Source organism: Ipomoea nil, unplaced genomic scaffold, assembly GCF_001879475.1.
Source record: "Ipomoea nil cultivar Tokyo-kokei standard unplaced genomic scaffold, Asagao_1.1 scaffold3050, whole genome shotgun sequence".
Classification (NCBI taxonomy): Eukaryota; Viridiplantae; Streptophyta; class Magnoliopsida; order Solanales; family Convolvulaceae; genus Ipomoea; species Ipomoea nil.
In genome coordinates, this window is record NW_017619478.1 from 777,501 (window position 1) to 797,065 (window position 19,565).

Sequence of the window (19,565 nt, forward strand, 5' to 3'; positions counted from 1 at the left end):
TTTAGTAAAGAAATAAAATTTGGTGTAATGGATTGGAGATAGAAAAAAAAAATGATATAAGAATATACAAGGAATATTTCTTATGGTGTAAAATTTGGTGCAGAGGCTTAGAGATGGCAATCGTTATTGTGTGGACTATAGTCCACAGAAGCTATGTTGATCATATTTTGTATGTTATAAAATAATGTATATTTAGTACAAAAATAATGTATTTTTAGAATATTAAAAATGTACTTTGTATTCAGAGAAATTACATTATTTGAATACTACAAATATATTATTTGTATAATGTACATTCGGTACAAAAATAATGTACGTTTTAATATATTAAAAATGTACTTTCTTTTATGGTCCATACAGCACTATGTGGACCATGGTTCACACAATAATTTGCCTAGAGATAGTTTTAGGGTTAGGAGAAAACATTTTATTAATTGTTTTATTGGGTTCGGGTTATGTGCTACATTATTGGATTAGTTTTGAGTCAGATTATTTAGAAGAAAAAAATGAAAGAAATAAAGTTTGACCCAAGAATTTATTATATTTAGTATATTTGTTTAGTAAAAATTATAAAATAACATTGGTGTAATGGATTGGAGATGGAAATAATTTGATGTAAAAATATACTGAAGCGGTTTGGCGTCTGTTTGGTTTTGATATACAGCTTAGGGCGCCTTCAGTGGAAAGGTTAAGCTTTCACCTTCCTAATCAACAGAGTGTGATATTTGCAAATGATGATGCTGTTGAGAACATTGTTAATAGACTTACTATAGCACAGAGCATGTTTTTGGAATGGTTTGAGGCAAATAAAGCATACCCCGATGCAAGAGAACTTACTTATGTTTAGATGCCAACACGATTCGTTTGGAAGAAAGACCTTAGAAAATGGTAGCCACGGAAAAAAGGGTTCTCAATCGGACGTATATTCTATGTCCCGCCAGCTACTGGAGAACTTTTCTATTTGAGGTGTTTGCTGAATAAAATCCGTGACAATGTGTTGGAAGGCCATATCATGTGCGGTACAAATGCAGGAACCAGAGTATTGATTCCTAGGATGTCACTTACACCGTCAGATCCAAGATTGCCTTTCAAATTTCAACGAAAGCAATTTCCTTTGATGCTATCCTATGCCATGACAATCAACAAAAGTCAAGGACAAACGCTTGCTAAAGTGGGGTTGTTGTTGAAAAAACCTGTCTTTAACCATGGACAACTGTACGTAGCTGTTTCAAGAGTTAGTAACCCCAGGGGTTTGAAAATTTTGATTTGCGGGGAAAGTGTACCATGTCTTAGTACGACTAAAAATGTTGTGTACAAAGAAGTCTTCAATAATGTATAATAACATTCCAGAATTTATTATTTAAAATTTAGTATTTTTTTAAATACTAGGTTTCTTATTATTATTATATTATATTATACGTAATATTCTATGTACTATATAGGTAGCCATGCATCACATTGTTTCAACAATGAAGTCTTCAACAATGTCTAATAAAATTACTATATTCATCAATGTGTAATAAAATCACAAGTTTTTCATTTCACATTTTGTGAGGTTCAAATAACTATATTCTATACTGTATATATATCATACTATATATATAGCCGTGCATCGCGCGGGTGCACCTACTAGTTTAACTATTAATATCAACATTTAATTTTCACAAGACCATATGACTTTATTATAATTAAGATTTTATTTTTTATTTTTAAAATAGTCTAAGTTCAACCATAAATGTATTTTGTTTTCAGTTCAGAACATGAACCGGTCATACCGGTTTGTAATTTTAATAAACTCTAAATATCATGTTCAATTCTAAATTGTAATTGGAATATATTTCAGTTTAGTTGCTATAGTGTCTGTTCGGTTTGAACCGAATCGTGGTCATAATTTGTGAGAGGAAAAAAATAAATAAAATATTTATTTTAAAGGTAAAAATATTCATTCAACATTTCAGGAGGAAAAATAACCACTTAATAATTCAGAAAAAAAGTACTATAAATATATAACTCATAGGGAAAAAGTGCAATTTTTCAAGAGAAATAAAATCTAAAACATTTTTTGTTTTTTCAATTCCGAGGTTTGGGACTGCCACTGAAACGCAAACGGCACACAGATAAGAGATAGAAATGTGGCAATTAAATATTAAATAATCACCGCTAAAGGTTTGAACTTTGAAGTGGTATTCCAGAAACGTTTGATTGAAACCATTGGCGCCCATTCTCCTCCACCTCCCTTCTTCACCTTTTTCCCCCACTGGAACTCCTCTCATTCTCTCTCTCTCTATATACATTCCGCCCCATTCCCGGAAAATGGATCTTCTTACCGCTACAAGGCTTTCAATATTCGAGGAAAATGACAAGGGCAAAGCACCATCTGACGAAATCCGTCGTCGTTTCAGTGTTCTTCGGATTTTTCTTGGTTGCTCTGACGCTGAATTTCTTATGGGCTTCATCACCCTCGTCCTCCACGTATTTGTCAATCGCCACCACCTGGGCTCGCCAGAAGTACCAGATTGTCGTGCCCAATTTGTCCAACGATACTCAAAAGGTCGGCTTTACTTTGTTTCTCTGTACTGGCATTGCGTTTTCTTGAAATGGGCATTGTTTTAATTTCTATTTTCTTGGTTATTAAGGTTAAGGATGTTACTGAGGACAACAACGCTCGAAGCCGTCAGAGGTTTTTGTCAGCGACGTTCGCGGATTTGCCTGCTCGTAGTTTAGATTGGGAGCAAATGCCATCGGCGCCGGTGCCGCGTTTGGATGGGTATTCGATTCAGATAAAGAACAAATTTTATGTTTTTTCAGGCTATGGAACCATTGATCATGTAAGCATCTTTCTCAACACTACACTATGGGATTCTTCTGTCTAAATTTTGAGATAAGTGTGTCTAAAACTAGAATGTTATGTATAATTAGGTTCATTCTCATGTGGATGTGTATGATTTGTTGAACAATACGTGGGTAGAGAAGATCGATACACCACCAGATATGGCACATTCCCATTTAGGAATAGCTAGTGATGGTAGATATGTATACATAGTATCTGGGCAATATGGACCTCAATGCAGAGGTCCTGTGACTCATGCTTTTGTTCTTGACACCAAGACTAAGAAATGGGAGCCTTTTCCGCCTTTACCAGCTCCAAGGTATGATTTTTTTAGGATTATCCTTAAACTAGATGACAGAACTTATTAATGGCTAAATGATCATGAGTTAGGGGATAGTGAGATGCTTTAGTTGGATAAGAGTATGATGCCGGAATTAGGTTCTAACATAAAAAAAAAAAAGATTTCAGGTATGCTCCAGCGGCTCAGCTGTGGAGAGGCAGGCTCCATGTGATGGGTGGCAGCAAGGAGAATCGTCACACGCCTGGGCTAGAGCACTGGAGTATTGCGGTGAGAAATGGCAAGGCACTGGAGAAAGAATGGCACGCTGAAATACCTATTCCGCGAGGAGGACCCCACAGGTTTGTTCCTTGTGGTTGTGATTTTCAAGGAACGAATGGTTTCTCATGATCATTGCATATGATTTTCTTCAGAAATGTTTGGGTGACACAACATACCGATTGTTGATTTGAGAATGTGTTTTGTGTAGGGCTTGTGTTGTAGTTGACGATCGGCTTTATGTTATTGGTGGTCAAGAGGGTGATTTTATGGCCAAACCCGGTTCCCCTATCTATAAATGCTCACGGAGGAATGAGGTATTGCATGCTAGATAAATCTTTTTCATTCACACCATTTGAGGAATTGGCATATTCAAAATCTCCATTTGTTATTTACTTGCAGGTGGTTTATGGGGATGTGTATATGCTGGACAACGAGATGAAATGGAAAGTTTTGCCTCCTATGCCAAAACAAAACTCCCATATAGAGTGCTCTTGGGTTTTGGTAAATAACTCCATTGTTATCGTGGGAGGAACAACAGAGAAACACCCATTTACGAAAAGGATGATGCTGGTTGGAGAGGTCTTCCAGTTCAACCTAAACACGCTGGTATATTATCATTTTGTATAACTGCATCTTGAGAATGTGATTATTGGCTCTATAACCCATCTGCATTTTTTGGATTCTCGGGTCTTTTACCTTTGTTTACATTCACATTAAAGATACACATATTTATTATGCCAATGTCTATGGTAACCAAGTGCTCATATGTACAGAAATGGTCAGTGATTGGGCGGCTTCCCTACCGTGTGAAGACTACACAAGCCGCATTTTGGAATGGATGGTTGTATTTCACTTCTGGACAGCGAGATAGAGGGCCAGATAATCCGCAGCCGAGGCAAGTAGTAGGGGAGATGTGGAGGACCAAACTGGAGTTGTCTTCTGAATAGACTGCAAATATTTCAATGTATGTTAGTTGTTACCATCATTGGGTTAGCTTAGGAAATTTGCCAGCCTTGATTCAGAATTAGGTTTCCAATTAAATACTTTAACATAATAGTTAAATGTACAATATGAGAGTTTTTATCAGGTTGTGTAGGATGATTTTTTTTTATTTTTTATTTTTTATTTTTTTTATTTTTGGGTACAATGACAGCTAGCTAGATATTTAGTTGTCATAATATATACTCCGTACAATATAAGACTTTTATCAAGTTGTGTCGCATGATTTCTTTGTTTTTCTACAATGTCTTTTTTATATTTAGTTGTCATATTAAGTTATACTCCGTATTTAATAGGGCATTAAAAAAGAATAAAACCAGAGCAGTAATAAAGTGGCAAATGCAAGTGTTATGAAGACACTAGTGGTGTGATAATTTATCTTATATTTGTGTATTTGTTTAAGGTAGGTAAGATTATTGATGTTATATTTGGTTCAAAATATGACTTCTCGTATGGAAAAATTAATTTAGAGTATGATATGGGTTTAAAGGAGCCTGTTCAGGACACCTTGTGGCGCGACTATATATATATATATATATATATATATATATATATATATATATATAAATGATAATATTTGAGAGAAGAGACCAAGGTTCGAATAGAATATTTTTACCCAAAATAGACATTCTTTGTGCACGACATTTGGCCCTATCTGTTGAGCCATTGTATTACAATCGTTATACCCTACACCACGGTACGCGTAGCACTGTGCACCGCGCGCCTCCCAAAACGACGTCGTTTTGGGAGGCGCGATAGGAAGTTGCTGTGATTATGTATATTTGTTCATATAATTATATATATTTTTTATTATGTACATTTTAATTTACAATTATGTACATCCGAATCAGGAAATTTTTGTGTATTATGTTAAGAGTTGATGTGTATTATGTTAAAAGTTTATGTTTATTATGTATTATGTACATTTTTGAACATGAGATTTTTTTTAAGGAAAATTAACCGCCAAACACTGGGTAGCGAGATTTCAAAAAAAAAAAAAAAATCTGAAATCACGTCGTTTTACATCTGGGCGCACAATGCAACGTTTTACATCTGGGCGCACAATGCAACGTGCACCGTGGTGCAGGATATAAATTGTCATTGTATTACCGTAATTTACATCTTTTCACATAATCTGTCGGGCTAGGGTACGAGGGACTCTGTCGGGCTAGGGTATGAGGGACCCTTAGAATATTTGTTAACTAAGCTAGTAACAAGAAAAGGTCTAGACGTGTTTTCATTCAGAAAAAAAAAAAAAAAAAAAAAGGTCTAGACGTGATAACGGACTGAATGACTTGATTGTTGAGATACATGAATATGCAGATGCTTACAAAGAAGTTAATGAGCAAACGAAAGACATAGCAATAGAAAAGATGCTATGAAAGACATAGCAATCCACATTAAGAAAAGATGCTAAGAACACCTATAGAAAGTAAATAAGTTGTTTGCATATAACAATGAGAAATCCCTTTCAAATTCCAAGCTGGAGTCATTTGAGATCAAATTTCAGTACTTAAAACAGCTAGTACCCATCTAAGATTGTGATGGTAGTTACAGAAAGCCATGTAAAATTGGCAAAATTAAAACTCATGCATTATTCTCTGCTGCTTCCACCTCTTTCCTTTTGCCCATCTTTGAAACTGTAGCTCCCTGTTGCTCAGCCTTCTTTTGAGCTCGAATCATGGCCCGCCTAGCACGAGGTCGCATTTCACGCACTTGCCGTGGTGGCATCACATAAGGCTCTAGAGGCCGGTCACCAAAGGGATGCTCACTGCCTTCAAATATTCTCAATTTGCGATCTCGATCCTGGAAAGCAAAAGATAATGGTGTCAAGTGAGAGCATGCAAGAAATATGATTATTGCAACCAAATATAGTATCAGTTTCACAGACTCAGAATTAGCTATCATTTACATTGTTACACTGAGTTCTCATTACACTCATGAAAATGTGAAATCAAGGTAGTAAAACAACCTCAGCTAGCATGTCTATTTTCATTCACTATACAGAAACCTAGGAGCATATAATCAGGCTGGGTTATCTTTGTGTAAATAACATTACAAAGAGGCAGACAGCATAAATTGCAGCAATTCCCTTATAACAGTTCTATTTTCTTTCAAAGTAAGGAAATAGGAGAGTAAACAAATTAGAAATTATCGTGCCTATGTATGTCTTACATCACGCAATTTGTTTCTTGGAAGCATGCGAAGAACTGCTTTGCGAATGACTTCTGTGGGATCCTTGGCCATCTGGTCCTTTAAACTCCTCTCCTTCAGGTGTCCAATATACCTACAAAAGCAAATAATTGATAGTATGAGACTCAATTCCATCCACAAAAGTATAATAAACCATCTAAACCAACCAGTAAAAACTAGGTAACTTCATAAATCAAACAATGTGGAAAGAGAGACTAATAATTCTACAAGAAAAAAAAAAAAAGACTGCTACTTGCCCAGTGTGCCATCGGTAGAACTTATCAGTGAGTTTCCTTCCGGTGACACAAACATCCTTTGCATTGATCACAATGCACATGTCCCCTTTGTCCCAGTTAGGCGCGTAAGTTGGCTTATCTTTACCCTGAACCACAGTTGATATTTGAGATGCCAGCCTCCCAAGAACCTGGATGAGAAACATCCATCAATTAAATTAATAAAACTGCCATTGAAGTATCTATCACCTATGATTCTATGACTAGCGAGGGAGACCACATTCCAACCTGGCCTTTGGCATCAAATACTCTCCACCTTAAGCCTTCCAGATCAATTCGTCTTAAGCCAGCAAGTGCTTTCTGTAGTAACAAATATTCTTATCAGTTTCCCAGACTAGTGGGATGGGATTGCAAGGGGGGAAAGTGAAATTCCTATTTAGCAAACAGCGCGTGAAAATTGAGATTTCCAAGCACAAAACTTTACATATTTCCAAGCACTCATTTCATTCATTATATAACGGCGAGCCATAATCATCGAAAAAAATCTACACTCTAACATAGTGATCCCAATAGAAATTTGAGCTACATAATCTAGTTTATTAACAGAGTAAATATCACAAACACCTTGCGATCGTCCTCCAAGTGTACTACTATCATAGTAAAAAAGCATTGAGAAACAATAGTAAGAAGATGCAGCAAGAATGGAAAGAGAGATAAAGAAGATGCTTGCCTTCAAATTGCCACTAAAGGACTGGGCTGTGGCCGCCATCTCCAACACTGTTGAGCTGTTTCTCCGATCGCCTCCCTCCCAACGAGTTTTCTAGTCCGGGCGTCCTACTAAAGATCTCAGCCGTACATCTAAAAACTAAAAAGGGGTGCTACCGTGAGGCTAATTCAGCATGGATCTGGGGGTGCATTGGGCCTGGCCCGAATAATAAACACGATTCATTTTATGAGAAATTATTTGTGTACATTTATTTAGACCTCAACGTTTTAATTAATTTCACAATATGGTCCTTCAATTTTGCAATTACTTCATTTACTATTTAATTAATGTGGAACTATTTTGGCCAAACACATTGACTTCCGGTGGTGGGGTATCGACTCTTTGAGTTGCAATTGTAATAGAGTCAATAGTATTAAAAAAAAAGTGTAATATGGTGGGAAACAACCGATCTAAGTTGATCAAACTGTTAACTTGATAATCATAAAGCGACTCGCCCTTTTTGGTTTGAGCCAGTCAATCAGAGCTCCAAATAATTGTTGTAGAATTTCTCTCATCACTTAAAAAAATAGTGTAACTCAACATCATTCTAGTCTAGGAAACCCCACTATCCTAGAGCAAAATTTAATGAAATATTACGGACTATTGCATATGAGCAATGTTTACCATTGCACACCCTCAAACAATGTTTCCTCAATGCACACCCTCAAATAGTGACAAGTGATAAATGAACAAGTGGAAACTCTTTATTTAGAGAAATATTGGTAAGATGAGCTATGTTGTTTTGTTTTTTAAATACATGCATCAAACTAACCAATTTGGAGGACTTCATCTATAACTCAATTAAAACATTGAAGTCTTAATGTACAAACTTAAATGACAAGAAACAAAATTAACTATCATTGTATATTAGTAGTTAGTGTTATCACATCATTAAGGAAAAACATTCAGGGAGTGGAGTGAAGTATATTCACAATCACCAGATGACCAGAAGCAAGCTTAGTGTTGAAATAATGAGTAAGAGGATGCCACATTGACAACCAAAAACAATACCATTATAGTCATGATATCCACTTCCAATATTTTATGACAAGAAAATTTGCACCATTGGAAAGATTTTTTGCACTCAGTACATACACTCTTATTCTCCAAGTTGAAAAGGAAAACCTGTTCACTCATTACTAAGGAGCAGGAGGATATGTCAATTTTCACCACCATCAACTAAACAAAAGTCGAAAAGTGAGTACAATGTGAAGGAGTTTTTAGTTCACAACATCGACTATCAATTTCCTTGACTTGTACACAGACCACCTCAAGCGCCGGTAGTAACCAGCTTGAAGCAGTGCAAGCGATAGCACGAATATCCACTTGAACCCCATCTGCAATTTGATGCCAACTATATCAGAGAATGAAATATCAAACTAGTGAAAGTGCTATAATTGAAGCACAACTTACCAGTTTTCTCTCTTCCATCTCTGGCTCAGCAGCCCATGTTAGAAAAGACACCACATCTTTCCCCATCTAAAACAATTTAGAAGAGAGAATGAGCTTAACAATGCCCGAAGCTAATGACCATAATGCATGTGTCATTTGAAACCAAGAGCCTACTAGTCTTTAAGTATACAAGAGACCAACCTGAGCTTCAGTTGCTGGGGTACCGTCTTCATACTCAACAGCACCGTCATTAAGCATTTTAGGCATTGCAATAGCACCCCCGGGGAAGTAAGGATTGTAGTGCAATCCCTCACGAATCTGAAGTGTTAATACAGCTCAACTAGTGCAATGAATATGAACAATTTTACAGAATAACAACTAACAAGAAGAAAGGAAGAGGGCCTGGACAGTTATAATGGCTATAACGAGATAATGACCATCATAAGAATCTACAGCACAAACCAAGACTACACTGGAATACTATTAAAATGTGAATGAATCTCAGAAACATATATCCATCACAGAAAAAGGTAGCATTTCCACAACCAACATAAAAAAAAAAAAACTAGCGTCCAAAAAAGAAAAAGCATGCAAAAGTTGATAAACATACCGAAACACCAGCAGGAGGATCACGATACCCAGTTAGGAGGGCAAAAACATAATTTTGACCATTATGACGTGCCTGAAAAGACATACAGACATACAGTAAGTTGGAATAGGTGTATTATTACTTGATGACATCAGGAAAAGAAAGCAGGAAATACTTTAGTAATTAGACTCAAATCTGGAGGGTAGGCTCCTCCATTTGCAAATCTAGCTGCTGCTTCATTTGCATATGGCTGGGGAAAACGGTCACTCAGTTTACCAGGGCGAGTATACATCTCCCCCTCATCATTAGGCCCATCAACCACCTCAATCTCAGCAGCCATGGCCTTCACTTCCTCCTCAGTATATGCTACACCAACCAAGTCACGGTATGAAACTAGTGACATTGAGTGGCAAGAAGCACAGACCTCCTGATAAACCTGATGACCGCGACGAATTCTGTGCATGAAAAAGAAAACCCACACAATAATTGAACTTGATATTATATAAAGTGGAATAAGAAATCAAGATACATAAATTGTGGAAATACTGATTTAAAAATGCAATGTATACTTTATGTTGTGCAGCAAAGCCATTAGAAAGTGGAAAAAATTAGACACCAAAGAGACCAAGAGTAAGGAGAAGGCTGAATTATTGTATCTTAAGGTCTGCAGAAACTCACGAAGCATGATCATAAGAACTGAGAATGCCCTTGTGAGGCCAAGGATAGTTCGGACATTCCAAACCATGTTCAGCCTCGTCAGCAGATGCTATTGTTGAAAAACCTAATAGCCCTGATGCTCCCGCTCCAAGGAGGGCCAATGCTCTGAAGGCCTTCATGGTAACAGGTCCAGCTCCCTGATATTCATGAATACAATGTTAAGAGCAGTGTTATTACTACTGTACATTGACACAAATTCCTATGTACAAGTAAATCAGTTGAAAAACTAGAAATACAATAAATGGGAAATTGTCTAGAAGGTGAATTTCAGAGTGCATAAAGAAGCAACTTTTATGAAAATAGTAGCTGACTCTTCTAGATAGCCAATGAGCCTATCATAATACCAACTCAGAGAACTATAAGATAGTGAGTCAAAACACACTTATGAAAATAAAATTTTGAGGGAGGTTTCGTTTTTTTAAAAAGAAAAAAAATGTTTTGAGGTAAAAATTTCAAAGTATACTTAAAAAGCAATTACTCCGTAATAAACTAATGGTAGATGGTAGTGCAACTAAAGTAGAGCGATTTCAGAATGTTTTGCAGTGGAACCATACACTGGATTGTGATTGGAACTTCCTGGTTAATAACTGATGTATAGCTCTGCCCCCAAGCATTTTAGTCAGGCACTCTGTTAAAACAAGAAGCACTAAATACTCAATATAAAAAAATAAAAGTTCTAAGGATTCAATTTATAAATTCACACCTGAAAGATGAGCCAAGTTGTGACTGAAAGCCTAAGTATAATTTCTAAACCCTAAACCAAATATAACTTTGAAATTGAAAATTTGAAAAAGACACTTGTTTGACTGCAACTTAACTCACAAACATTTTGGCCTTTTGGGTATTTGGTTCCAAATTAGAACACAATCCAAAAAGAATTAGAAATGTAGTAAATACTTTAAAAAAAAAAACAAAATAATAAACAAACAAATTAGGGTCGTAGTAAGAGGCAAGAGGTTTCATTTTGAGTAAATCTTTTAAGCTAAAAAACTTGAGGGTAAACATACAATCACGGTCAACTTTAAGATTTTAACCATTTATGTAGATCAAGGATATCTAGAAAAATCTTTCATTAAACAAGAAACTGATGCAGAACACTGCCAGGAAGCATCCTTACGGGTAATGTAAAGCAGTTTCACTTTGACTAAATCACATGAAATTACAAAATTCAAGAGAAGAAACAGAGTATCAGAGTACTTCAAGCTTATTTAAGTATTTGCTCCACATTTAGTATTTTATATTTATTCTCCACAAAGGTGATGGCTTGCAGCTCTCCAAAGAATTGTTTCTACCATCAATTTAACATAGCATAATATTAATCTCATTTTCACAGTTCTTATTATCGTTCATATATTCCATAATCTATTTTAATGAGTCCTACTAAAAATAATTTATCCTTTCAAACTCAATTTTGCAAAATAGGGAAACTAAATAATGAGCAATAGAGGGGAAAGTAAGCAAAAATCCCCGTAGAAACTATTCGTCAGAATTGACTCGAGCAACAACCGAACTCTTAGATCCATCTCATAATTACTACAAGTTTAACGTCGCTTGTATAAGCTCAAAACACTCAAATAAATGCATAAAAATCAATTACAAGCTAATAGTAAAGCGTTTAGAATCTGCAGTGCATAAATTCAGATGCGTTACAGTCAAAGAAAAACAATAAATGTGTAAGGGGGCGTGTGCCCATGCGCATCTATGTACGATCTTAAGATGTGAATACGACGCAAAGAACAGATCGATAGACCTTATAGCGGACTGCAAGTAAGGATACTCACCGGAAATGACCGCAGAGAAGATCGACCGGCGGCGGTAAATGCCAACGTCTCGGAGATCCAAGGGAAGAGAAGACTGCCTGGAATCCTGGAGATGATGACGGATAAGGCTTCGATCCAACGCGGGCCGTTCTATTTTTTTTTTACGTTTGGGCTTTCCTTAAAACCAAACGACAATTATCCGGCCCAATATGTCCATGACAAATACCAATCGTTATACCATACATCACAGCGCGCGTAGCACTGTGCGCCGCGCGCCTCCCAAAACGACGTGATTTTAGGAGGCGCGCTAGGAAGTTGCTGTGATTATGTATATTTGTTCATAGAATTATGTACATTTTTTTATACAATTATGTACATCCGAATCAGGAAATTTTTGTGTATTATGTTAAGAGTTGATGTGTATTATGTTAAAAGTTTATGTTTATTATGTATTATGTTAGATTATGTGTATTATCTTTTAAAAAACAGTATGTATATTTTGTTATACAATTATGTACATTCATGTATAACATTATGTATGTTATAAATATATTATTGAATGGCCATTATCATTGAGGCTTTTCATTTGCCCTATCTTCAACTCCCTCATTATGTTAGGAAATGAAGGGTTGTATTATTTTGTATATATATACATGTTGAAGGATGAATAAGATGAGCCTTTTTGAAGTTCTTATATCATGTGTTCTACTATTCTCTCTACTCTCCCATTCCATATTGCAATATTGTTTATACATATAATTGGCGCGTTACCGTACAACAATCCCAATAAATTGAGCTAATCAGTAGGCCAAATTACAACACGTTATCAGCACGAGTCTCTATCGTAATCTCCGGCGAACGGTACCATTGGTTCATTTTTCCTGTGCATTTTTGTTTTTGAATCATATGACATTGTTTATATATAAATATTATGTGTATATATGGCTATGAGTTTGGTTTGGGACCTTCAATTATTGTTTCTATGAAATAAGTGATAATTCTTCATGTTTGTTAACAACTTTTTAGTAATGAACTCATCATCAAGACATGGTTAAGAATTTAGGTAAATATTTGAATTTGTAAATACATATTATTTATCCAAATTCTCTCAATTCATGTATATGAGTTAGATTCTACATATGTCATGATGCTTTGAAATGTTAAATACACGTGGTTATATGTTAAATTGTATGTATATACGTGCAAATGTAAATGTGTTCATTTGTATATATACATATGGGTTAAATATACATGTGTTTGATATTTACAAGTGAAACAATGATTCTTGCACTATTCTCCATTATTGGAATTTACTATATTCACTTAAAATGACTTCATGCCTTACGAAAAGATAATATTTACTATATTGATCATGTAGATTGATTATGTACTATTCCCCATTTTTGGCATTTATGCTTCTTTTGAAAAATACACATAAACTGACTACATGGAGAAGTATGAATCTATATGAGAACATGTGAAATATTCCCTTTTCACATTCTATTGGAAATCTGCTTACAAGACATGTTTTTCACATGAATATCAACTACTGTTTCTGTAAGTATAAGTTGCATCAAATGATGATCTTGTAGATCATACCTTTCATTGAAAATGTGAATTTATTAAGATCACTTATGATTGCAGCAGTTAGTTAGCTTGGGCTCTTGATATTGAAATATATTCGGCATCTAAAGAATTGAGCCAAGTTTTTTGTTGCTAAGTCACAGAGCACTAATGCCTAGAAGGCACAAGCTCTCATTTCCATGCGTCACCACGACCTTAAAAATGAGTATCTGATTGATAAAGAACCCCTTGAATTAATGGAAGTCCTTGAAGGACTATTCCGACCAGAAGTCATCAAATGTTCTTCCTCAGACACATTTTGACTAGTTTAATCTCATGTTTAATTTTGAGATTATAATGTAATTCAGCGATTAACTATAATTTAGCTATGTACAAAATAGTCTCGCAAGTGAAACTCTAAACAAGAAGTTTCAGAGAAATATTTATTTGGAAAGACATTGCCAACTTTTCATGCGAGTAATTTGTACTCCAGCAGTAGTACAAGACAACAAATTATGAGAAGCATTCTAAGCTGATTTTAGCACTCCTTGTGGCTAAGAAACATAACTAGTTGTTGATGAAGAATCAAAATGCATGTCTGGTCGGTTTTTGCACAGGTGCCTGAAGCACATAATGTTACCCAGTTGAGCAACTTTATAAGGGGTTGCAGTCGAAATTATAACCGGTGTGATATGAGTTTCGAGCTCAGAATAAGAAACAAAGTGGTCAATATATTCAAGGACGACCAAACTCATCGAGGCAAAATCCTAGCCAGAAGCAGGTTTGCTAACAATGTGGGTGCATTTGGTCGTCGAAGAATGCGCATCATCTTGATGATTTTAGGTAATTTTCCGGAAGCAAATACTGTGATACATGATGATAATGAAATGATGAGGTATTGATGAAGAAATGATTGGTGTCATGATAATGTTTGGGTAATTCATGAAAATATATTCATGGATAAAAAGGTTAGTTTATGCCTGAAGCATGAAACATCCGAGAAGTTAACCCATGCTTGAAGCATCTGAGAAGTTAGTTTTTGCCTGAAGCACTCGAAAAGTTAATTCATACCCGCAATAACTGATTGCGTAACCGAGTAGTATATACACTCCATATGTGTTTTGAGTGCAAAGTTATTTTTTTGGATGCAAATTATTATGAGGGCAATGTGATTTTACTTTGCTGATTTTACTACTTGGATTAAATATTCGAAATTTACTATTCGGGAAGTTTACTCCTCAGAGTTACTTCTCTTAGTTTGCATGCTTATTTATGGAATATTTTCTCATGCATGCAACATGACTCTCATATGAAATTGACTGGTTGCTAATTCAAGATTGAATTATTATCAATCCCGGAAGAATTGCTATTATCAACAAATTATGAGAATCTTCTTTTGACTAAATTTATGATGTCAACATGACTAAATTCTCTCAGAATATGGCTTAGTGCAATTCTGTGTTGTTTAAGGAGTGATATACTCCTTTATAAAAATGATCTTTGACTTATTGTCATACATGATATGATTGATTTAGATGTTATTGGTTTGGAAGATAGAAGCAAATTATATCATATCAATTTGCCCGAAGCAAATGAGAGAATGAATTATATCATATCAATTTGCCTGAAGCAAACGAAGGAATAAATTATTTCATATTAGTTTGCCCGAAGCAAATGAGGGAGTGAATTATATCATGTGAATTTGCACGAAACAATTCCCAAACCAGTGAATGACCTAATGTAAAGTTCAGGATAAGGATTTTTAGAAGATCTTGAAGATCTATTTTATTTGACAAGCTTCAAACTTCCTTATGATTGTTGTGTACCCTTATAATATCATTTGTTATGTACGCTTTCATATTTGATTATATATGTTACTCTTAGATGATTGCATATATGGTTTGAGTACTTCATATGTTGCGATATATTTTTAAAGTGCGTCACCTTGGGCAATTATATATTTTCTTGTTGGGGACATCAGTTTTATATGTTATTGTGGTTATCACAATTTAACCTACTGCATATCATAATTATTCCCCCTAGAACCTAGTACGTGGTATAAAACCAAACATTTCCCATCTGCGTTTTATTCACAGTGTGCAGTCTTTTTCCTATACCACCACCATAGCGTACCTTTGTGGGCATGTATTGATTGATTATAAACCTCCGTCTGTTATTTAAATTCTTAGAGCCCATGATAAGGGATCAATATATAATTAGGTACGCTGATTGCACACTTTATGAAGATTATTTCACGGCATTAGGGGGAGATAAGAGCTCAAATTTAATAGAATGCCGAGAAAGTCTATGGATGATTGATGAAAAAGATCTTCAATATTTAAATCCACGTACTAGGTAGACTGAACTACAAGTTCAGAAGAAGTAAACTGAACTAGAAGTTTAGAAGATAATTAATCTGTCAATATATATATATTGATCATACAAAGAGTGACTAGGTCCTACATATTTTTCCCAACTTGGACCATATGTATCTACCAATGCTCCTTGACGCTAGAAGCGTGTAGACATGTTGGTATAATCCGCGGAAAGCTAAATCTAGTAGAAAATGGTGTCACTCTTGAAATCGCTTAAAGAAGTATGTCCTGAAGACATTCATCCAGAAGGCGAAAACCCTAGTAAAAATTTTAGGTGCACCCAAAATCGTAATACTGGGGATGCGGAACGATCAGATAAAAATATCTTTGGGAAATGTCAAGAGTCTGGTTGAATTAGAAATTGCCATTATTTTATATATATGGGAGAAATTTATGAAAAATGTTATAGTTGTCGACAACAGAATTGCCTTTATGAATTGTTCTCATTATATGAGAATCTGGATCCAGAGCTAGGCACCAGTTGTGCCTTGGTATTTTTTATGTATAATGGAGCAATTAAGGCATGTATAGCTCAGCTCGCTAAAACTGTATTCTCTTTATAACACGTACACCATTTAATGTTAACCCTGTAGGTTACAAATGGGTGTTTGTACGAAAGAGAAATACAAACAATATGGTGGTATGATATAAAGCGAGACTGGTAGCTTAAGGGTTTTCGCAGAGATCCTGAATTAATTTTGATCAAATATTCTCTCCCACAACATATGGCATTACGTTCCGCAAATTAACATTATTGGCAGTGAATTATGAATTTAAATATGCAGTTGATGAACGTCATGACTGTAATTTACTGGTCATTAGACGCTAATATTTATTTGTAAATCCTCGATGGATTCAACACTTTTGGAATGTGGAAAGTGAAAATCGCAACGTGTATCATTAAATTACAAAATTCTTTGTAAGAATTGAATATTATTGACTTAGTGTTTTTCCTCCTGAAGAAGGAATGCATATTGAATGATTGAGTTGACTGTGTATTTTTCCTCCCGAAGAAGGAATATGCAAATATGTACCATTACGTGTTCGTTAAAGAATTGCTAATGGAGTTATTTGTTTATTATCATAGTCGATATTGATGGTTTAAATATCATTGAAACACATAGAGAGCTTGGTGATATCAACTCATGCCGAAAGACGGAGTTTTGAAATAAAAAACTTGGAAACCCAAGTATTGTCTCGACCTGAAGATCGAGATTCTCCTTGAAGAAGTTTTACACACCAGTTAGCCTATTTGAAAAATATCTTGGAGATGTTTTATATGGATAAGTATTATTTACTTATCACACTAACGGTTATCCAATAATCTCTTGAAGTAGATAAAGGACAATTTAGACTCGAAGATGATAATGAGGATATTTTGGGACTGGAAGTCCATTACTTGATATTTTTATTGGAGCACTATTATAGAACTAGAAGTTCTATAGTCGCATCAGGCCTGATATTGAATTTGCGATGAAATTGCTAGCAAAGTTTAGTGCTCCATCTACAATGAAATATTAGAATTGTGTTTAACATATCCTCCAGCATTTTCGAGGTATAAAGATTTTGACGTTTATGTGAAAAACCAATATGTGGTTTTAATAGGCTACTTGAGTACTGACTCTTTTTTTTTTTTATTTTGATCCCTATGATGCCAAGTCCCAAACTGGTTATGCTATATTTTACCCCAATGTCCCATATGAGGATGAATAAAGATTGTGTTGCCCGAACAAGTAATAGTTTTGTTAAGGGGAACCTTACAAAACATATTGCATGCACCTAAGTCCTTCTACACACTTGAACTCTAGAAGAGTGGTAAAATTCTTGTTGAGAAAGTTTGCCCTAGTGAATAATCTTGCAGATATATATGTTCACTAAGTCTCTCCCTACATCCACTTTTGAGTAATATGTTTATAAAATTGGGATGCGTTGGCTAAGAAGATTGTTATCTTCAGGGGGAGCGACAACCCCTAGCTGTGCTAGAATGGGCAATTTAGAGGACTTTTGAAATCCTGAAGATTATGCTCTGAAAGCATATGGTTGTACTCTTTTTCCCTTAGCTAAGTTTTTCCCCACGGGGTTTTCTTATGCTAAGGTTTTTAATGAGGCAACCAATGTTGGTGCACTTGAGTGGTTAGTCATGAAGACCCTTGAAATCTTGAAGATTATACCCGAAAGATTTATGGTTGTACTCTTTTCCTTAGCTAAGTTTTTTCCCCACTGGTTTTCTTAGGCTAAGGTTTTTAATGAGGCAATCAGTGCAACACATGGTTGACATACTTCATGTACTCTTTTCCTCGTCTAGATTTTTCCCACTGGGTTTTCTAGCGAGGTTTTTAACGACGCATGAGTATTGTTAGATAATGGCCAAGGGGGAGTGTTATAAATATATTATTGAATGGCCATTATCATTGAGGCTTTTCATTTGCCCTATCTTCAACTCCCTCATTATGTTAGGAAATGAAGGGTTGTATTATTTTGTATATATATATACATGTTGAAGGATGAATAAGATGAGCCTTTTTGAAGTTCTTATATCATGTGTTCTACTATTCTCTCTACTCTCCCATTCCATATTGCAATATTGTTTATACATATAATTGGCGCGTTACCGTACAACAATCCCAATAGATTGAGCTAATCAGTAGGCCAAATTACAACAATGTACATTTTTGAACATGAGATTTTTTTTTAAGGAAAATTAACCGCCAAACGCTGGGTAGCGAAATTTCAAAAAAATAAAAATAAAAATAAAAATAAATCTGAAACGACGTCGTTTTGCATCTGGGCGCACAATGCAACGCGCGCCGTGGTGTAGGATATAAATTGCCGACAAATACTTCATGTCCACGACAAATTATTGCGCGGATCATAACAAAAGTACAATTGTAATTTGTAATAGAGTTAATTCTACCGGAGGTCCCTTGTCTTTGGTGGCAATTTCAAATTTAGTCCCAGCCTATTGTTTTTGCCATTTTACATCCCAGACTATTATTTTTTGGACACTTTTAGTCATGCTCATGATTTTTTCTAGTTTTAGTAAGGGCATTTTTGTCTCTTAATATTTTTCTTTTGTTATTTTTCCGGTTTCAACCAGTTTAATTGGTTTAGAACTTTAGGTAACCTCTGATTTTTTGTAACCATATTTTTCAACCAATTTTTAGTAAAGTCCTAAACCAATTAAACTGGTTGAAACCGAAAAATAACAAAAGAAAAATATAAAGAGACAAAAATATCCTTACTAAAAATAGAAAAAATCATGATAAGGACTAAAAGTGTCCAAAAAATGATAGTCTGGGGTGTAAAATGACAAAAACGATAGTCTGGGACTAAATTTGGAATTGCCACCAAATATGAGGGACCTCAGATGGCACCCGGATTGGACTCCCATATGGGAGGTTGTAAGTTCGAGCCTTAGTGGAGGTGTTATTGGCTCTTTATGCTTTAGTAGGTTTAGAAAGTAGCTATGAACAGATACTACATTGTAATAGAGTGAGAAGCACATGCAATCATAATTTGAGAGTTCTCTATTAGCTTTGAGAGTTCTCGATTAGCTTCAAGTACATGAGAGTGCAGAAAAAAAAATGCC

General features: G+C 35.3%; 3 protein-coding genes across 4 annotated transcripts; 1 reads left to right on the top strand and 2 right to left on the bottom strand.

Annotated features, from left to right (window-relative positions):
• The first annotated feature begins 2,240 nt into the window (after positions 1-2,240).
• Positions 2,241-4,611, top strand: LOC109163901 (kelch repeat-containing protein At3g27220-like). The gene is made up of 7 exons (XM_019312621.1): positions 2,241-2,551; positions 2,637-2,828; positions 2,920-3,149; positions 3,299-3,469; positions 3,598-3,703; positions 3,789-3,995; positions 4,163-4,611. Exons 1-7 carry the CDS (start codon positions 2,357-2,359, stop codon positions 4,334-4,336), a joined length of 1,275 nt encoding a protein of 424 aa, XP_019168166.1. The 5' UTR covers positions 2,241-2,356; the 3' UTR covers positions 4,337-4,611.
• Positions 4,612-5,814: 1,203 nt separating this feature from the next.
• LOC109163898 (50S ribosomal protein L13) lies at positions 5,815-7,683 on the bottom strand. The gene is made up of 5 exons (XM_019312619.1): positions 7,545-7,683; positions 7,103-7,174; positions 6,839-7,005; positions 6,564-6,675; positions 5,815-6,194 (listed from the first exon to the last, which is right to left on the bottom strand). The coding sequence occupies exons 1-5, from the start codon at positions 7,581-7,583 to the stop codon at positions 5,976-5,978; spliced, it is 609 nt and encodes a 202-aa protein (XP_019168164.1). The 5' UTR covers positions 7,584-7,683; the 3' UTR covers positions 5,815-5,975.
• Positions 7,684-8,543: 860 nt separating this feature from the next.
• Positions 8,544-12,158, bottom strand: LOC109163935 (cytochrome c1-2, heme protein, mitochondrial). Of its 2 annotated transcripts, none has more exons than XM_019312660.1 (8): positions 12,060-12,158; positions 10,833-10,906; positions 10,240-10,415; positions 9,737-10,052; positions 9,583-9,654; positions 9,174-9,290; positions 8,994-9,059; positions 8,544-8,917 (listed from the first exon to the last, which is right to left on the bottom strand). In XM_019312660.1, exons 2-8 carry the CDS (start codon positions 10,890-10,892, stop codon positions 8,801-8,803), a joined length of 924 nt encoding a protein of 307 aa, XP_019168205.1. In that variant the 5' UTR covers positions 10,893-10,906; positions 12,060-12,158; the 3' UTR covers positions 8,544-8,800. The 2 variants fall into 2 exon arrangements, with proteins under 2 accessions (XP_019168205.1, XP_019168206.1); XM_019312661.1 differs by having other exon boundaries at positions 8,565-8,917; positions 9,737-10,016.
• Between the last annotated feature and the right edge of the window lie 7,407 nt (positions 12,159-19,565).

Excerpts from the sequence above, each read along its gene's own strand:
- LOC109163901 (XM_019312621.1), top strand. The coding sequence starts at position 2,357 with ATGACAAGGGCAAAGCACCATCTGACGAAATCCGTCGTCGTTTCAGTG. Across the intron at positions 2,552-2,636 it reads TGTCCAACGATACTCAAAAG|GTTAAGGATGTTACTGAGGA; the intron begins GTCGGCTTTACT and ends TTGGTTATTAAG. Across the intron at positions 3,150-3,298 it reads CCGCCTTTACCAGCTCCAAG|GTATGCTCCAGCGGCTCAGC; the intron begins GTATGATTTTTT and ends AAAAGATTTCAG.
- LOC109163898 (XM_019312619.1), bottom strand. The coding sequence starts at position 7,583 with ATGGCGGCCACAGCCCAGTCCTTTAGTGGCAATTTGAAG. Across the intron at positions 7,175-7,544 it reads CCTTTAGTGGCAATTTGAAG|AAAGCACTTGCTGGCTTAAG; the intron begins GCAAGCATCTTC and ends TTGTTACTACAG. Across the intron at positions 6,195-6,563 it reads CAAGAAACAAATTGCGTGAT|GATCGAGATCGCAAATTGAG; the intron begins GTAAGACATACA and ends TTTGCTTTCCAG.
- LOC109163935 (XM_019312660.1), bottom strand. The coding sequence starts at position 10,892 with ATGCTTGGGGGCAGAGCTATACATCAGTTATTAACCAGGAAGTTCCAA. Across the intron at positions 10,416-10,832 it reads AGTTCCAATCACAATCCAGT|GGAGCTGGACCTGTTACCAT; the intron begins GTATGGTTCCAC and ends CATGAATATCAG. Across the intron at positions 10,053-10,239 it reads AGTTCTTATGATCATGCTTC|TTCAATTATTGTGTGGGTTT; the intron begins GTGAGTTTCTGC and ends TATAATATCAAG.